Raw genomic sequence first — 20,808 nt, 5'->3', positions numbered from 1 at the left:
GAAGTCAACGAGAAAAGTAAGCTACCTGGTGCCTATATAAGGAGGAGAAAATAGAAGGAAAAGATACACCGAGTCTCAATCAAAAACCTAGGGTTTATCCCTTAGGGGAAACCCTCTTTCCTTAGTCATTTCCCTTTTCTTATTACTAGTCATCTATCACCTTCCATCCACATCAACCCCCTAAAGTGTAAAAGTCTTTCATGACAATGATAGGCTAAACCCCCCAGTTGGAACCTAGCAGCCAAAGTCCCCTTGTAATGTAACTCTTCTTCTTATCTATTAATGCAATTTCAATTTCTATTATTCTTTCATGCTTTTCATTGTGATTATGTGGTTTGGTCATCCATGCATCTATTTTTAGGGGTTATTCATTGAGAAATGATAATGTCTAAAGAACTGAGAAATGACATCTCAACATTGCATTTCTAGGGATAAAGTTACTTTGTTGTGCCTCTGCATACATATTTATACTTAATGTTATTTATTATTCCATCTTTGTAAAGGGATTTGAGAGAGAGAATACATAAATTAGGTTTTTCAGCATGATGGATCTGGGTTAAGAATATTAGTAGATGTGGGTGGAAATTGAAAAAATATTTAATAGAGAAAACCATTAATATTGCATCAAGTGTAGTTAGACATACTAGACCCCAACATTATCATATTCTAAATTCATATTTTGCATTTAAAGTTATTGTTTAATTTTCTTATTATTTTTTCTTTTGCCCTTTTTAATCTCAAATTTCACATTTACAATTCTTTGTCTTTACCTTTTTTTTGTTTCTTCTCATTGCTTAATAATTGGGTTTGCATCACTTAAGTACAACCAAAGTCCTTGTGGATTCAACATTTGGACTTTCATTTTAATCTTTACTACTTGTGATAAAGTAGATACAGTAGATGACCATATATATCATAACTGCAAAATATAAACTAATTTGATAGTCAATTTGGATTAATGAGTGATGTAATTTCTTTACTTTATTATTTTTTTTAATGAAATAATGAAGAAATTAACATTTTTGCTATTTTTTATTAGCAAAATTCAAAAGAAAAAGATTTCAAGTGCTTTAGAGGAAAAATTGATGTAAAAACTAGAAGAAAAAACCTTGAAGAAAAATTGGAACACTTGTCAATCTGTTACTACTTGTGATAAAATTGGTACACTTATCAATATGTTAACAATATACACTTGTTTTACACCTCGTGGACAATGAAATACATACAAGGTGCCACTTCTTTCATTGGAGGCGCCACCCTGGTCTTCTTCTTTTGTTATTTAATTTTAAAAAATAGTTTACAAATAAAAATGTTACTGAATCAAAATTTGACAATTTGCTACTATATATTTCGCGAGTGTGAAAGAAAATGCACCAACCTATTCCATTTATTCCTCTTGAATTTTGTTGTTAGTCTTACAAAAACTTTTGTTATTTTTAACAACACTTTCATTTTTTACAATGAGTTTTGTCGTTGCCTTTATTTATTGGAATGGTAAATAATAATTAAGACTAGAGGGGGTTATATTTGAGGGGTCTAAAAGGGGTATTAAAATAAATCCAAATATTACTTACGAAAACTTGCAAAAAAACTTAATTAGTGTAATGATCAAGTAATTAGTAAGTTTACATATAGATTCTTTGCTACTCTAAATCCCCCTAAGTATGATGCACTTGAAGTTTGTGATGACGAATACGTTCAATGTATGATAAGTGTTTTCCAACAAAATACATTTACAACCAAAATTGAGCTTTACGTCGACATTGACCAAGCAGGTAGTTTGTCAACCTCGGTTGCCACAATGAATTAGTCGGGTTGTTCGACAACACATGATAATAACAACGTTTTCCCCCAAAGTGTTGCCACAAACATACACCAGCACGTGACAAATTTAAGTCATCAGTATCATCGTGAAGATGATTTTCATGGTAGCCATGATGACTCCAATGAGGATAATGGAGGTAAGGATATTGGGATTTTATAAGAAAATGCTTATGACACATAAGATGAGGGTGTCGACCCCATTAATCAACAACGACACAGTAAGCAAAACATATTATTTTACTTTCTTTCAATTTAACAAACTACAACTATTTACTAGTATTTATTTCTGCTTTGCTGGTCAAACACAACAACCACTATGGGGTTCGTCACCACATTTTTCCAATGTGAATTGGGATTATGCTGACCAAGAGATGGATGTCCCAGGCTTGGATATACCTGGTTCATGGAAGATTGGTTGTGAGGTCTAGGTAGGGTTATGTTGTCATTCAAAGTAGAATGTCCACATTATTGTAGTTTCTTACTCAATGAACATGTACCAAAAGTTCCAGACTGTTGAAAGTAGACCAACAACACTTGAATTAAAATGTCCAAGAAGTGAGGTTGGATGTCCCTGGAGAATAAGATCTTTGTTGTCCTAAGGGACCAACAAATGGACAAAAACTAAATGGGCAGTCCATATCAATGTGTCAATGTTAACTTAACACAAGACCATGCCAACCTCACATCATAACTCATCGGCAACAAAATTCTCGGTATAATATCAATGTTGTATTTGTGTTAAGCATGATCGGTTTTTGAATATAATTATGTTTTTGTTGCAGCCATGATTGAGAATGACCCATTTGTGTCCATATCCATAATTCAAGAACACATTTCAAGCCAAAAACATTTTAAGATATTATATCGTAAAGCATGGAAAGCTAAACAAATAACTTTAGTAAGGGTTTATGGAGATTGGGAAGAATCATACGATATGTTGCATAGGTGGTTGGAGTGGATGTTTAAAAAATCTCCAAATTCTATTTACGAAATCGAAACCACCGAATTTTGGTATGGAGGGGCATTTTACACACAATTCCAACAATTTAAACGTGTTTTCTGGACATTTAAACATGTTGTTGACACGTTTAACTTGTGCAAACCAATAAACCAAATTGATGGTACATTCTTGTATAGGAAATGTGAAGGAACCTTGTTGATTGCAACCTCCCAAGATGGAAATGGCTGCGTACTGCCAATTAATTTTGCCATTGTTGAAAAGGAGACACAAAGTGACTGGTTGTGGTTTTTGCCTAACATACAACAACATGTCACCCAGCAACAAGACATATGTTTGATCCAGATCAACATCAAGGCATCGAATCAATTGTTGTGATGTCACCACAATGGCAACCACCTAATGGTTATCGTGTGTATTGCATTCGTCATATTGCAGGCAACTTCAACCACAAATTCAAGAATGCAAAGTTAAAAGAAGAGCTAATCAAATTAGGTACTTCTTCATCATTATATTTATACATAATTAGTGATCAACACATTATTAATTTTTTTCTTCCACTTTTTTTATAGCTTATACAACATGTTTGCATTGATTTAAACAAAGACTTGAAAAATTTAAGGATAAAAATGAGGAAATTGCGCATTGGATTTGGGACATTTCGAAAGAAAAATAGAGCTTGGCACAGGATCAGGGTGCCCGTAGGTATGATCATATGACAACCAATATATCAGAGGTAGTCAATAAGATCTTCAAAGGTACACGAAATATGTTGATAACTACTTTGGCTAAGGTAACACACGACATATTGGTTTAGTATTTTGTGCTAAGAGGTGTGCAAGCTCGAGCAGAATACAATGTCAGTCGACACTACTGCAAGAGGTGGCTAGATGTCCTTGAAAAAATTCACGCTAAAGCTTCTATTTATCATGTTAAAAGATATAATATTGGAAGGACAAAAATTGATGTTGAGGAGCCATTTAATCATGTCACACAACGAGGAGGAAAAACATGGTATGTTATATTGAACGAATGTTACTATAAGTGTTGAGCTTTTCAAGCCTACAGATATCCTTGTTACTACATCATTGCAATGTGTGCCCATGTCCATATTAGCCCGTATGTAGACAACATGTCCAAAACCGAAAACATCATTGAAGCCAATTTGGGCAACTGGAATCCCCTTGGCTATGAGAAAACCATTCTTGAAAAGAATGGACCTATTATTGTTCCGGAGGAATCCAAAATACGGGATAAGGGTTGACCAAAGTCTTCGCGCATAAAAAATGAAAGGGATTGGATAAAATCTCAACATACACAAACATATAGTCAATGCAAACATGACTAATTGCCGAGAGAATTGACATCAATGTGTCCATTGTAATTTTAATGGATTTTGTTGTTCTTAATTTTTTCGATTTTCAATTTAATTTTTTTTTCTACCTATAATATCATTATTTTTTCGTAAAACAAAAATCAATATTTTTACTTTAAAAGGGAAATACAATAAATTATCAAAATATAAAAAACACATGAACATTACTTAAATATTATTATCTTTTCAAGTAACGAAATATAATATTAAGAATATTAACACCCACGCATTTAAACCCTAACACGTAAACGATAATCCTAATCATTACACTAAAATCAACTAAATACTATATTTGAAATCATCCTTTGGTTGGCAGCTTATCCAATCTTGTAATTAATTCAAAATGTACCTATTTTGGTAATTTTGAATATAAAAAAAACATCAGGACTGCACCCTAACTTTAAGCCCTAAACATTGAAACGAAGCAGGTGAAACACCACTAGGTGGAGCCTTATGTGGCAATCACCAGCATGGCGTCACCTAGTGAAGCATCATAGCGTGACACCTCCTATTCATGTTTTTTTGGGGAAACAAACTCAACAGTAGCATGAGTAAGGGTGACACCTCTAGTTAGAGCATGTTTGGCTAGAGTCTTCTGTATCCTACATCATAAGAATCACTCATTCTGATAAATTGTTGTTGAGCCTCCTATTTAGCTAAATGGTTTTGTTAAAAAGAAAAACTATAATGATAAATAAGCCTATGATTTTATGATCAGTAAGCCAGCTACATAACTAGATTATCGCTTGCCTTCCTTGAACATGTGAACTTAAATCCATTCACACCATTACTGCCCCTTCGTTGAACATGTGTTATAATTAACAATAAGTACAAATCAATAGCACGAGGTTTATTGACTTGGCAATTGCCAAAGGGCTAGGGATGGGCTTTTGGTCAACTTGACCCTATCTTCATTTATTATTATTACTTTTTATTTTATAGAGGATCCCATCAACACGTTAATATTAAAATTTTGCACCGATTTTACTTTATCCTACATTTACAAATATTTCAAAATAAATTTATATAATAACTCATAGTTATTTTAAAATTAGTCAATTATATATGCCATATAAATTAGAAACTATTTGTAAGACAAATATTAATTTAATAAAAAGAAACATAAATTAGTACAACGTAAAAAATTATACTATGGTTAAACTTGTCGTGAAATTTTAAAAAATATTTTTATAGCCATACAACTTTCTTTTAAAGTTAAAAAATAATTTATATTAAAGCTATAAAATATTTTCATGAACATAAATAAATTTATATTAACTCTTCAAATATTTCCACTTCCTTTTTATAAAACAATAGTGCCAATTTAAAATTTTAGAGTAACGAGTAAAAAAAGGTTGGGATAAATTAGGTTTTGTGAAATTTATTGTAAAAGTTTAACCTTTACGTTCAAAATTTGCTCTTCAAATAGAACCTATAACCCTATAAATGCATATAAGTTCTTTTTATTTTTATTTTCGCGATAAATATGTAAATTAATTAAAAATTAGAAGAAAGTAAGGATATAATTAAAAAAATAATATTTACTCTTATATCATAAAAAAAGTAGAATACACAACTTTTAATCTCCTCACTTTTTTTATTAAACACATGTTCAATATTTTCTACTTAAAGGATATCATGTATTATCCCAAAAAAATATATCAATCATTTCATAATGGCATTCTTTTATATGTTTTTTTTACAATTGTTATTCTTTTATTTGTATATATTTGATCTTTCTAACTACCCATCTGTTTCACTCTGCCCTTTCTTATCTGCATTTCTAAATTGAATTTGAATATAACTTATACATAGTAAAGAATAGTTTTATATTATAATTTAAATTATTCATTAATATTAAAAATATTTATTTATTTTAAACTTTAATTATATAAAAGTAAATATTTTTCCGATATAATACGTTTACAAAAGATATTGGTTATTTTAAAATATAAAGCTTGAAAACAGCGAATAAATAGTAAAAATTAAATAATTTTCTGAAAACCAATTCTTAAGGAAGAGACAGAGCAAGGCAACTATTTCTTGATTTAACGAGGACTAGTCCAATTTCAAATACATTCTACGTCAGTGGAATCTTTGAATTTTGAAGTCCACGCGGGTTCGAAATTGAAGCATCCTAACAGTATAGTGGAAAACCGCAGTCAAGTGATCAAGTCAAAGTCCAATTTCTTATTAAATTATTTTCAGCAAAGAAAAATAACTGATTGGCTATATATATATATATATGGTTAACAGTAAATATAAATAATTTAAATAAGCATATGAAAAATTAATGCATCAAAAACATTATTAAAAAGAAAACAAAAACGGCAGTAATCTACACCGAATCTGTTATGGGGAAAGAAGAAAAAAAAATGAAATAGGAATAGTATGCACGGGATCAATAAGAAGGGAGAAGAGAGATGAAAGAAAGAACTTGAAAATTTATTTGAGAAAGAAAATCTTACATGGAGTGTTCTTGGTCATTCTCTCTACAAACTACGCAAGACTATATGTCTCACCTCACAATGAAATTGAAGACTCCTTTTATAGACATAATATTACTACAGAAAAAGTAAAATTGAATTATATGTCATCTAAAGAAATATCCAAACAATCATCATCGTTTTGATAAAATACGTCATCATTTTCTAAAGAGTTGGTGTCTTCTTTCTTTGAGGAAAAACTCTCTTCTTCTTCCTTTTGAAGTAATGCAAAACTTCCTTCAAGTTTTTGGTCAAGTGTTCTTTAGAATTGGATCCAGCCAGGAAGACAGCTAATTGAGACTTTTGGTTGAGAAACAAGGAAGTCTTGGGATCATTTACTTTCAAGAACTCCAAATGGGCTTTGAACCAAATTTTTACCTAATATGGTTCAGCTTTGGATGCATTGAATTGATTTCACCACTTGACAAATGCATGTCGTTGAAGTGATGGAAATTGCTTGCTGTTTTCAATCTTGTTATATTTGTATTGTCATGAAAATACCCAAGACAAAGCAAAATTGGAAAAATATTTTAAATATGTGGGAATTTGTGATTCCTGAGAATTAAACATTTGGTTAAATTGTGAAAATGTTTTGTTGAACCTGCTTTGGGAAAATTTCGGGAATTGAACCAAAAAAATCCCACCATTGAAGAAACCAATTTAAAAAATTGTAGACTGTGTTGGTCTTGAAGTATATCAGCTAGTAATGCTTATATTTATTGTTTTGGTGCCAAAAGGAACCAATAATTTTTTTACTTCATTTAAATTTGGTCCAAATTGTCTTGGTTGCAAAACTTTTAAGATTTGGATTGTTGAATGGGTGTTCAACAGCATATCATTCGGGTCTTTGAAGTGTTTGATAGACAATGAGTTTGAGTCTATTAAAATAAATTCATAGAAAATTTTGGTTTTGTTAATGGCTACTAGTTTAAAATGGAATCCATAAGGAAATGTCTTGGCTATGGCCTTAAAGGGATTTTTCTCCCAATACTCCGGCTCCATCTGCAAAATAATTGAAAATTTATTTTTATAAATATAACTGTTAGTTGGCTTTGGGGGTGGTGTTGCCCTTCAGGATATTGTGGTCAATAATTGTTTTTCTTTTGGAGGGTTACAAACAACTTTAGATTCTTTGGTTTTTTGAATAAGGGCTTGTAAATCAATATCAGAATCATCATCTGATTTAGAGGCTATGTCTGCCCATGTTTTCTTTGGGAGCTTTGTGAGGCCAATTTCTTGGAGGGCCAAAAGTGTTTCTATTGGGAAGGCATAGTCAGCCTTGGTTTGTTTTAATGTTTGATTTTTAGGGAATTCCTGAGTGGATAACTCAGGTTTAATTAAAATTAGTTGGGTAGATGACCCTTCTTCTTTTGGTTTCTGGGTTAATGACCTAGCTTGGGTTGGTGACCCAGATTTTGAGGGTGGATTCATTTTGGAGGATGGCTTTGGTAGAGTCAATTTGAAACCTTTACGTGTACTTCTTCTTCCTCGTAAGGAAGTGTTAGATGCCTTAGGTGGCATGACAATTTCTTTGTAAGAATTCACGGGTAAGATAGTCAGGTAGAGAGTTTGAAGTGTCCTTGATATACTCTATCTCGAAATCAAAAACACTTCAAATTTCTTTCCATTTCACAAAAATTTGTTTTGAGACAAGATTTTTGACGTCTTTTTGTAAAATATCTTTGGCTGACTTACAGTCAATTCTGATTAAAAACTTTTGATTTAATAAATCATATTGGAATTTGGAAATACACAAAACAATTGTTAAGAATTCTTTTTTCACAATTGAATATTTCAATTATGCAGAATTCCAATATTTTGATGTGTATGCAATGACATTTTCTTGGGTATTAACTATTTGTTTGAGGATACCACCATAACCTATGCCAGATGTATCTATTTCGACAATTTTGAATACCTACGAGATTGGGATATACAAACATTTTATAGATTGAACTTTGAGCTTAATGTCTTTAACAACCTGGGTATGAATATCAGACTAAGGAAGAGGATTTTTTCTCAACCTATCATGTAACAGTTTGACTGTATTGTTTAAATATGACACAAATTCTCCAACATAATTTAGACAACCTAAGAATCTTTGTAACTGGATTTTATCTAAGATTTGGTTGGAGAATTTGTTAGCAAACTCAATTGACCTGTCAATTGGAATAATTGTTCCCTGATGAATGTTATGACCAAGGAATCGGATCTTTGTTTGAAAAAGGTTAATTTTTGATTGGGAAACCGGAAGATCATTTGGTTTGATAATCTTAATGAAGGTTTACAGATGTTTGAAATGCTGATCAATATTTTGAGAAAAAAATTAAAACATCATCTATATAGACAATGAAAAATTTTGAATATGAATTAAAGATATCATTCATAATCTTCTGAAATTCTGAAGGGGCATTCTTCAAACCGAATGACATAACATTCCATTCATATTGTCCAAACGGTACTGTGAAGGTAGTCTTGTACCTATCAATTTCCTTTATTTGGATTTGCCAGAATCCTAACTTTATGTCAAATTTGGAGAATATTTTTGCAGAATTTAACCTGTTGAGTAAATCTTTTTTGTTTGGGATTGGATATCTAATCCATTGTAAGGCTTGACTCAAAGGTTTATAGTTTATAACTAGGCGGGGTGTTCCCCGTTCAAGTTCAGCTTGTTTATTGACATAGAAGGCAACACAAGACCAAGGGCTTTTGCTCTTCCTAATTAATCCCTTATCAAGGAGATCTTTAATCTCCTTTTGGCAGTATTGAAGGAGTTCTTCATTCATTTGGATTGGTTTGGCTTTTGTGGAAATTTATTTTTCCCTGAAGTCTTTCTCATAAGGGAGATCAACTATGTATTTTTTCTGGTTCCAGAATGTATGTGGCAAATCGGAACAAATGGTTGATTGAATATGTTGTAATAAAGATTGGATTTTCTCCTTCAATTGAGGTTTTTCTAATTGTTTCTGAATATTGTTAAAAGAAACTTCTTCTTTTAAAAAGTTGATTTGGCTAATCTTCTTTTTTAAGAAATTTATATTTCTTGCAATTGGTTTAGTGGAGAAATTAAATGTGATTTTTCTTCCTAAGTGCCAAGTGGTTATTTCTCCCTTAGAAATTTGGATGGGGATCTCATGAAAGATGTTCCTAAGATGACTTCGTTCTTAAGATTTTTTACCAAAAGAAAATTTGTTTCGATTCTAAGGCCTTGATTTTCTATAATTGCTCTTGATAACTTATAATTGATTTTTAGTTTTGAATCACTCACTATTTTTTCTTAAGTTTTCTCAAAGAATTTTATTGAAATTAATCCTTTCAAAATACAGTTTGAATTAACCCAAATATCAAATAGGACCATAATATCTAAAACAAAATCATTTATAATGATTCTAATATTAATATAAAATTTTTGGATTTTAATCTTATAAATTAGTCCCATAAACATTTCATCATATTTACATTCATTAAATTATCCTTTCCCATTTATATATATATATATATATATATATATATATACTGACAGACAGATGAATATCCTCAAGACTCAACCAATGCACACTCCGTTTCGGTAATGCGTATGTTTCTTCTATTCCTAACACAATCAATATTAGGAATAATCCATGGCATGAGGTGGTTCGAGATTCTCTCTATTGAAACCACAAAAGGTGTTAATCTTTGAAATTATTTTGTTTTTATTATATAGCAAAACAATAAAATCCTTACAATTGCACGAGCATGACGTTGCAACTCATCACAGTCCAGCAGGTTATTACTATTGAAAAGAAACAATTGAATTAATGAAAATATTTAAACAATTGGTGTTAAACATGCAAGCTATTGATTTTTAATTAATAAATGGAGCTTCCTTATTTTTTTTAGTGTTAGTAGTTAGTACAGCTTAAGAAGGGTAGATAACTTTTTTAGTTATATGTTTTTTAAAATGAATTATATAGAGAGTAAATCATGTTAATTTTGCTTCATGTGTGTGTCACTGTTGATACTATTATATGTGTGGATTTTTTTTATTTGATATTTGATAAAAATATAAAATCATTTACGACGACTTATGTTTTTTGTAAGATTTTTTTTTATAGATGTGCGTATTTATAGATAAATAAATATGAGAATTGAGACTCAATTTTGACCAACAACTTGTATTGAGATGTAAGTTACATCATATGTCTAACAAAATACTAATTTGATTACTAGTGAAACGTCAATTATAACTTAACTAAATTAATTTGAAGTGCAAGAGTTACTTTTGGATTTGGTTAGCGTATGTGCTTTTGTTTCTTTGAAGAATAGCATTCTGGCAAATAATGCTATAGGAAAAATAATAATTGTACCTAATGTTATTTACATAATTTTGTGCTTGACAATGATGATTTAATCCAAAATTAATAAGCTCTATGAATTTGCCAACTAATAAATTAATAATTTGAATTGATAAGTTGAAGTTAAATACTTAAGGAATGATTTGGTTGAAGAGACGAAGTTTCTATTCAAATAGAAACATTTAAAACTAAAGTGAATTTCACACTTTTTTTACGTTAATTTAAATATATTTTCTTAATTATCTTTCATTTTTTTCTTCTACATAATAAAACATCCCTTGCATTACATATTCGTTTGTCAATCTGCACACTTTTTAAAAGGATATATAACTAGTTAAAAATTTTGGTTCTATTTATATTATAAAATAAAATCATATTAAAATTGTGTCAATGTCTTCTCATAATAAATAGCTATAGAAAAAGGAATTTGTCAGAAAACAGCAACTATTGGACCCCAGGACACCCAACGACAGTGAAATTGCAGTTCATTTGATTATTGCCTGATTAAATTATAATACTATTGTTTATTTTGAAGAGTAAAGACTTGGTCAACATTAGTGTATTTGGTGTTCTAAATCTCTCGCATGATTTTTTGGATATTAAATTCAGAAGGACAGTAGTAGTGATTAATAAAATCGTCAAACGAAGTGTGCAAATGGCAGTACTGATTAAACTAATAATAACTTTGTATACTATACAGAAATATAAAGTTAGTTTCACAGTTAAAAAGAGTAAATTTAAAAATAAAAAGAGAAATAAAGATAAAGAAATAATTAGTTTGAATCTCTTTTAGTAACATCTAATAATTTAAAACTATGAAAAAAATATACATGTATAAGATTCAAGAGTAATACTACCCTTGTTTTAATTTATAAAAAATAAGGTATATTTTACATTATAATTCATTTCTTATAAATTGAAATGAATGTAATAATAACTAATAAAAAAATCTTCAAAAAAGTTAAATTTAATGGAAGATGTTATTCTATAATGAAAAAATGTTCAAATCTTTATTAGTTGAGATGTTTTTTTTTTGTTTTGTGAAAATATTGTTAATTAATATAGATGTTAATATTTAATATCTAATTTTATTCCAAATAAAATTATTTTTAAATGAAAATATATGTGAAAAACTAAAAAAAGTGAAGAAAATTTTGAAATTTAGACAAATATTTTGAATGTATAAATTGCTGAGAATTGAAATAAAAATTAATATACAAAATTTTAAAAAAATTGAACTTGAAATTTGAGTTAAAATATTAACGTGAAATGAAATTTTAAAATAAAATTGATAATCTAATAATTTTATAAATGTAAAAATAATACGATTCATATCCCAAATCTACAAGCAATGGTATGTATCCTCCCTATCTTCCTCAAAAAGATGGAGGGTATCTTCAACTTCTTTTTTACACATATTCCTATCAATCATGTGTTCTAAGACACCAATTTTTCAACACCCATTTAATTGAATAATTGAATGTTCACTTAGAAAATTTATATGACTGCATTTAGTACAAACCTAATTAGGTTTGTGAGTATGTGCATGTGTGATAGTCCTAATGTCTAAAGGAGATACAACTATGTGAGGAATAGTAATTAGCACAATCACAGAAGAGTGTGATTAAACTTGAAAGTGATGTAATTGAGTTCAACATCAATTTTTGTCCATTCACATGAATGAAAACACCTTAACCTAATGTCCATTTTGGCAATGGAAAGCCTTAGATGATGTCCATGCCACAGTGATTTTGTGTTAGGGTTAGTGGATGAAAATATAGAGTGAAATTTAGAATTGTAATTGGTGAAGTTTATTTTAGAGGTCGAGTAAATAGTATTGGGGTTGCAATGCACATAAAAAGAAGAAGTAAAAAGGAAAGAAAATGAGTTAGTACACGAAAATCGTTAATTTTCAAATCTAATTCTAATTTTACATGATTTTGGTGATAAAAGTATTCTTCTTTAGTAAGAGTAATAAATAAGAAAAGAGATTATCGTATTCTTATATATTGAAAATTTTTCTAAGATCAAAGTCTCGTTATAGTTCTTAAAAAAAAGTTTCATTATAGTCACCGTAATTTTTCTTAAAAAATAATTGTTAGATGCTCTGATTTCTGTTATAGTAACAATGTAAAAGTCATATATAAGATAATTTCTAATTGATATTTTAAAAATATTTACACCAGTCATAGAATGAAACTTTTAAAAAATTACTACAAGCTTCAACTTGATATTCTCTTAAGTAAAACCTATCCTTCTTATTGAAATATGTCCCCGAAAAATATTAATAAAACGTGTCGACATTATTAATCCATCTTAAATAAATAAATGATATTTTTTCTCACAATATTTTAATAATAGACGATTTTACTTGTAAATTGTAATCCGATTAATTGTTAAATATAGATCTCTTTCAATAAAGATTGAGTCGTAATTCATCACTTTTACAATTGTAGTCCTTTTACTTTAAATTCATTAATTAATAAGCGATGCACTATCCTTGTTCAATAATCAAACTTATTGTTTAATAAATTCTTTAAAGTTTGATTAGCATTCATTAGATGTATTTATTATTTTCCAAACATCCATCTTAAAAACCAAAATGTCTGTACTATTATTGTTTTCGCCTATATCTGGTCCTAAACTCGGATATTTATTGATCTATTTAAAATTAATCCTATCCTATTATTTAAAAAAAAAAACAAAAATACAAACCAAAGCGTGTCAGATGTGAAAAATAAAAATTGAGGAGGTTAAAACTTAAAATGAATCAACACATGTACAAAATTTACACAATGTCCAATGGGAATTATTGGAAGTAGTTTAGTTTAGTTTTGGCAACGCCACGCCAACGCCATTTTATCTGTTCCTTTCTCTCTCATTTCATTCAAAAGTCTCTTTTGACTACCACCCCCCTCCACCTTCTTCCCTTCTTCGTCGTCCCTGCTTCCTCCTTTCCTTCTTCCTCCTATTCCTATTTCTCTCTCTCAATCATTCTCATTACGCATAACTCTCAATTCTCTCTATGCTAATGAATGATAATATCTTCTCATTATTCCTTTGATCTCTCTCCCATTCTTCGATCATGGGCCTCTGTTTCTCCTCCACCAAGGTCAGCGGCTCCAGCAGCAACAACAACAACAACAACAACGCCTCATCCAACCGTAACCGCAAATGTTCGGCCGCGCCGGCGGCTGCAGCGCCGCCGGAGCCGGTGACGCCGCAGAAGAAACAACCGTCGCAGGCTCAACGGCGGCGAGTGCCAGAGGAGTCGCGGAAGAACCCACGCGCCAAAGACAAAGCGGGTGCGCGTCGGCAAGGGACACGTGTTCCGTGCGGAAAGCGAACGGATTTCGGGTACGAGAAAGACTTCGAGAATAGATTCTCGCTCGGGAAATTGTTGGGACATGGACAATTCGGTTACACCTACGTTGGAATTGACAAAAAAAATGGGGACCGTGTCGCGGTTAAGAGACTAGAGAAGAGCAAGGTATTCAATGTTACGTCTTTTGTTTCTTCCGTGGTGGATACCCAGTTTAGATTTTGTGATCGTTGTGCGGTAATGGAATTAAATTTCTGTTCTTTTCGTCGCCTTCTCCAATTGTGGTTTTGTTTGTTCAGGAGTAGGAAGAATTTTGTTTTTGTTTTTGGTTCCCGGTTCTGGAGGTACTATACTAGTAATTTTGGTGCTGGAGATTGGTAAATTTGTTTGGAGTTTGGGATAAGGATGAATTTTATTTATTTATTTTGCTTCGTTGATTGGAAAGGGTTTTTTTTTGGAATGTCTGCTGATTCCCCTACTGCATCTATTAATATTATTTTGTTCCATGTTTACCTCAACTAGCTCAAATTTCCGGTTTCGAGGTTGAAGTTTTTGTATGCCCAGTTTTAATCAGACATACAAGGTTGATTAATTATGGCTTTCTCTGCAATCTGTATATAAAACCACTTGGTTGTGTTTTCTTTCCCCCCTCTTCCTTGTAGAAAATAGTACCAGTCGTTGACAATTCCGTTTTGCATTTCACTTTAGCTCTCACCATTATGTCGTGGCATCCTCCTGGGAAGGTCGTGATAGAGATAATTAATGCTATATGGAATTGTGTGAATTTGAGTGTGTTTTGTAACGTGTTCTACAACCAAACAAATCATGTCTAGCGGTGTTCATTGTGATGTGACAAACCTCGTCCCTGATCTGTTTCCAAACACCCACTTCAAATAAAGAGTGGTAGGGTAATAATGAATCTGGCTAGCGCTGTTGATGCCTGCAACTGGTTTTGAATTAAAGTGAAATACGGGTTTTGTGTACAGAAGTTTTACACAAACTCTTTTTCAGTGTTTTCTTATTATTTATGTTCCCATTTGTTTTCTTATGCGGTTTCGTGCATTCCTGAATCAATCCTTGAATTTGGTGGCAGATGGTTCTCCCCATTGCGGTTGAGGATGTTAAGCGAGAAGTCAAGATATTGAAAGAACTTACAGGCCATGAAAATGTGGTTCAGTTCTTTAATGCTTTTGAGGATGATTCATATGTGTACATAGTTATGGAGTAAGTTATTTTCATTTTTTAGTCTCTTTTCTATACTGCTTCAATGTGTTCATATGGTTTTGAGCATCACTTAACTGCAATTTACTCTGGATATATCTTTCGGGAGCTGATTCGCCAAATCATTTGTGATGTGTTTATACTTTCTAATGTTCCTTTATATATACATCAATGTTATTATTAACATGAACTTTGTGACAATTACCTTCTTAGGTTATGTGAGGGTGGAGAACTGCTAGATCGGATATTGGCCAAGTAAGTTCTAATTTATCTTGAATGTGATTTTTTTTTCCTTGTCTAAGTGGCTCTTCAGTGTGTCAATGGTGAATCATATTTCAGAACCATGATCCCTAATGACTCTAAATATTTTTGTCTTAGCAATATATTTTTCCTTGTACTAGAACTTACTCTGCCTTCACATTTATCAGGAAGGACAGTCGTTATACTGAAAAAGATGCAGCTGTGGTTGTAAGGCAGATGCTAAAGGTTGCGGCTGAGTGTCATTTACATGGGTTGGTACACCGGGACATGAAACCAGAGGTATGGTCAAGTTCGCTAGCATATCTACGCAATATGGATTTGTATATGCTACTATACATTAAAATTTTCCTCTTTGCAGAATTTTCTTTTCAAGTCAACCAAAGAAGATTCACCTTTAAAGGCTACCGATTTTGGTTTGTCTGATTTCATAAAACCTGGTGAGCAAAAATGTGTTGATCATTATCTTTGTTTCCTTTTTATCCCTCTTAGCATTCAAAATGTTCTTGCAATCTTTATTTGAGTTATGGTTTTCTCTCTTTGCAAACAAAACAGGAAAGAGGTTTCAAGATATTGTTGGCAGTGCTTACTATGTTGCACCAGAAGTGTTAAAACGTAAGTCAGGTCCCGAGTCGGATGTATGGAGTATTGGTGTGATTACATACATATTGCTTTGTGGGAGACGCCCATTTTGGGATAAGACAGAGGATGGTATCTTCAAGGAGGTATATTTCATTTTATGACATGAGTTTCCTGTAATTTATGTGGGATTTTTATCTAGTCTTGTTTCTTTAGGAATTTTAATAAATCTTTGGCCTTTTCTTTCATGGCCTTTAAGAACTTGAATAAATATTTTGCTATTACATTTAATTTATGATCTTATCATACCCAGGTCTTACGGAACAAGCCGGATTTCCGGCGGAAACCATGGCCTACTATAAGCAATGCTGCAAAAGATTTTATGAAGAAATTGTTGGTAAAAGATCCTCGTGCGAGATATACTGCTGCTCAGGCTCTTTGTAAGTATCCAACTGTTTTCTTAATTTGAGAAGGCTGTTTATTACGATATCTAGTTTCCTTTCCTTGAAATAAATATACATTATGATCACTGCCTAAAATTTAGGGCATTCATTAATGCTTAAACTTTAAGTACTGAATTTAGTAGCATTTGAAAAGCTGTTCATTAAAATGGTTACAATTATTTTTAATGAAGCTGGTTTAAATTAAATGTATGTTATCGAGTTTAACTATTATTGAAGTAAAAAAAAGATGGAGGAAATTTTCGAAATGAAAAATGAGAGTGAAAGACTGAAGAAAACTATACTGCACAATTGATTGTGCATAAACCCAAAAGACCAGAAGTAAGTTATCTTGAAAAAAGAACAGAAGAGGGACATAACCATCGCTGCTAGTGTGGAACAGTGAGTTGACCCAGTGCAAAAGACTCCCACCCAGTGATGTTTTGAGAGGATAAATGTACACAGTTTTACCTCCACAAGTGTAGAGGTTGTTTCTAGGATTTGAACCTCTGACCTCTAGGTCAACATGCAACAACCTTAAAATTGCACGAAAGGCTTGCCCTTTTACTGTTGCAAGTATGCTGTAGTGACAATAAATTTACAATCAATAAACTGTTTATCTAAATCCAAATAAAGGGTAATAATTAAATAGTCATCTTCAAAATTAGGGAGTGGCTTAACTGCCTAATTGTTCGGCCAAGTTTGTTTTGTTGAATTAATGCATTATTTTTTCATAGAATTTTTGTTGCAGTTCAACCTCAGCAATTATGGTAAATGGTGTTTCTATACAGAGTTTTCTCAATTAAATACTTAACTGTATTCTAACTATAATTTGTTTCCTTTATCTAAACGTAGTTAAAACAAAGCTATACCCTTATGTTGTGTTGTACTGACGAATTCTGATATTTCCAGCACATCCATGGGTTAGAGAAGGAGGAGAGGCATTAGAGATTCCTATTGATATATCTGTCCTGAACAACATGCGACAGTTTGTGAAATATAGTCGGTTGAAACAATTTGCACTAAGGGTGAGAAAAGACAAATTAAAGCCTTTACATGTTAGATGCAATGGAAATGTTTGATGCCGATGTGTTGTTACTTGATTATCATGCAGGCATTGGCTAGCACACTTAATGAAGGAGAGTTGTCTGATCTAAAAGATCAGTTTGATGCAATAGATGTGGACAAAAATGGTTCTATTAGTCTTGAGGAGATGAGACAGGTAACCCGTTAATCAACTGTTTTCTGACTATATTAAATTTAAACTCGTTACTTATGAATTGGTGAACAATTAACCCCTTGAATATATTTTCCCTGCTTTGGTCTAAAGGGTATATTTTGTGCAGGCTCTTGCTAAAGATCAACCTTGGAAGTTGAAAGAATCACGTGTGCTAGAGATATTGCAAGCGGTTAGTATCTACAATGATCCTTTATAGGCACCACATTTTTGTTTGTTACTTTAAAAAATTTGAAACACATGAAGTTTCCTTAGCGTATGATGATATTATTTTCTCTCTTTTATCATTTTATTTTTATTGAGACAATAGATGTTTCTCCTAATCACTCTCTATTCACCATAGCTTTTGTCCTGTGTGTTGGCAGATAGACAGCAACACAGATGGGCTAGTGGATTTCACCGAGTTTGTGGCAGCTACTTTACATGTACATCAATTGGAGGAACATGATTCTGACAAGTGGCAGCAACGGTCACAGGCTGCTTTTGAGAAATTTGACTTGGATAAGGATGGCTATATTACTCCAGATGAACTTAGAATGGTTGGTCTCATGTCTTATTTCAATCTCCCTTAAGATTTTCTATTATAAATTCTCTCCTTAGAAATTAGTAATAGTACTCCTGCAATAGTATACTTAGTTCATTTTTGCATCATTTATCAAAGTTTATTTTTTGAGGAAAGGGAAGGGTGGTGTGTAAGTGAAGCTAGAAAATCTACACAGCTTGAGCTCTATATATTTGTAGAGTAGTGCTTTTTACATGGATAAAGATTTGCTGCACGCAACTGATATCAGTTTGTTGGCTTTTTAGCATACGGGTTTGAGAGGCTCCATTGATCCATTACTTGAGGAAGCCGATATTGATAAAGATGGGAAAATCAGCTTACCAGAATTTCGTAGACTTCTAAGAACTGCAAGCATGGGTTCTCGAACAGTAATGAGCCCAAGTCACCGTCATCATCGAAAGATTTAGATTAGATATGTTTCGGAGACAGAGATAATTCAGGAGATGAGAGTGATGGATTTCCTTTTAAGATGATGATCTCTTATGCAGATTGTGCTGAAGCCCTCCTTGTGATATCTATTCTGCTGCACATTTTGCACTCTGACCATCATTATATGGAACTCTGAAACTAGAGTTAATATTGACTATGGCATACCACACAGGATTGTGTGTTAAGCTTAGTCTAGACGACCATGTCAAGAGGAATTTAAATAGTGTGTGGATTGACTTGAGGTATCAGAGTTTCATCGGTGTACATCATTGGCTTGTTTGTGCCATACATGTAATGTGTAATACTGTAACTATAAATAAAAAACTTCTTACTCCCCTTCCCCTTCAAAAAAAATTTTAAAAAAAAATCCTACAATTAATCATCAAATGAAATATATTTGGTTTTCAATTTATTACTCTTGTAATCTCTTTTCTTGTTCGCACGTCAATTCTATTCCTTTTTTTAGTGTTGGCTTTTTTTTTTTTTATATAAAGTTTTGTTCCTTTTTATTTGTCATTTTGAAAGTGTAGAATGAATTATTATTTAATCATGTTTAAGAGAGAGAAATGAAGATTAAAAAATGATAGCAGAAATTAATCAATGAGATAGATACGGAGTACATGATATAATAGTATCATAGGATACTATTAGATAATAATTTATTTTATTAAAACAAGAACATTAATTATATTTCTTAATTATTTAAAAATTCATTTAAGGTTTTATTGACTTTAAAAGCACATTAGCTACGTTGGTTTTATAACTAATTATTATTTTGGGCTGAGGATTAAGTTATTTCAAAAATAACTTTTTTGTAAAATATATTTTGTTCAAGGGATAGGATCTGTTTATATCAGGTATAGATTTACACCAAATTTAGACCCTTAATTTAATTAGATCTAATTACTTGAAATATTTCAATTAAAAAACTGAAATAATAAAAAAGGTAAATGACGTGATATTTTTTTGTTTATCTTTTTTCTGAATTCGACACTCTCGCAAGGAAACCAATTATCGACGACAACGACGATCGACGTCTCGTCTCTCTGCACTACTGGATTCGTGTTGTACCACAACAATGGTACCCTAAATCCGCTTGTTTATGATATTAATTTCTTCCCGTTATTTTTTAATTAAACTCGCGAATGGTGCCCTGAACATTCCCAATGCCATGAACCTTAAACGAGTAAATATTTTCTTTATGTTCCGTTGTTCCTCCATTCCTAACGAATAGTATTTTCTCATATCTTCATTTAATTTATTTTGTAATTTTTTTTCTATTTTTATTTTGTTTCTTAAAAATAACTCTTGTGCAGTCCCAAGAAAGTTTCTGCATTGACTATGATTTAGTTACCCAAACTGGTTCAGAGACTTTGATAAAAAAAAAAAAAAACATTGGTTCGAAGACAACAATTGTAATTGTAATTGCAAATTGCGAAGGTGAATCCGGTGGAGAAGCTCGAAAGGATTTGAGAGGAGAAGGGAGGATCTTGTGTTCGTGTTTTTGTGTTTGATTAATTGAGGAATAGGAGGATAGTTTTAGAAAGCTTTTGAAAATGTTTTAGTATCACGTGACTGCTTTCTTTTAGTTTTAATTTCCCCCCTAAAATATTGTAAACCTTTAGATCTAATTAAATTAAGGGTTTAGATTTGGGGCAAGTATTGATCTAAGAAAATTATAAAATTTATTTTCATTAAAGATGGAACTCAGATATTATCTGAATATTTAATCTTAATTCTAACGTGTTAATTAATTGTGAGTAATCACTTAATTACATTTATT

The 20,808-nt window shown here is 31.5% G+C and overlaps 1 protein-coding gene across 1 annotated transcript; it reads left to right on the top strand.

Moving 5' to 3' along the window:
- Positions 1-13,845: 13,845 nt before the first annotated feature.
- LOC114419811 (calcium-dependent protein kinase 28-like) lies at positions 13,846-19,441 on the top strand. The gene is made up of 12 exons (XM_028385608.1): positions 13,846-14,467; positions 15,393-15,523; positions 15,734-15,775; positions 15,949-16,060; positions 16,140-16,218; positions 16,334-16,503; positions 16,671-16,797; positions 17,710-17,825; positions 17,912-18,019; positions 18,144-18,206; positions 18,400-18,573; positions 18,842-19,441. Exons 1-12 carry the CDS (start codon positions 14,063-14,065, stop codon positions 19,001-19,003), a joined length of 1,689 nt encoding a protein of 562 aa, XP_028241409.1. The 5' UTR covers positions 13,846-14,062; the 3' UTR covers positions 19,004-19,441.
- Positions 19,442-20,808: the final 1,367 nt, after the last annotated feature.

Source organism: Glycine soja, chromosome 1 (assembly GCF_004193775.1).
Source record: "Glycine soja cultivar W05 chromosome 1, ASM419377v2, whole genome shotgun sequence".
Lineage (NCBI taxonomy): Eukaryota > Viridiplantae > Streptophyta > Magnoliopsida > Fabales > Fabaceae > Glycine > Glycine soja.
Note: the sequence above shows the minus strand (reverse complement) of the source record. Positions and strands in the feature narration are given on the sequence as shown.

Excerpts from the sequence above, each read along its gene's own strand:
- LOC114419811 (XM_028385608.1), top strand. The coding sequence starts at position 14,063 with ATGGGCCTCTGTTTCTCCTCCACCAAGGTCAGCGGCTCCAGCAGCAAC. Across the intron at positions 16,061-16,139 it reads ACCGGGACATGAAACCAGAG|AATTTTCTTTTCAAGTCAAC; the intron begins GTATGGTCAAGT and ends TCCTCTTTGCAG. Across the intron at positions 16,219-16,333 it reads GTCTGATTTCATAAAACCTG|GAAAGAGGTTTCAAGATATT; the intron begins GTGAGCAAAAAT and ends CAAACAAAACAG.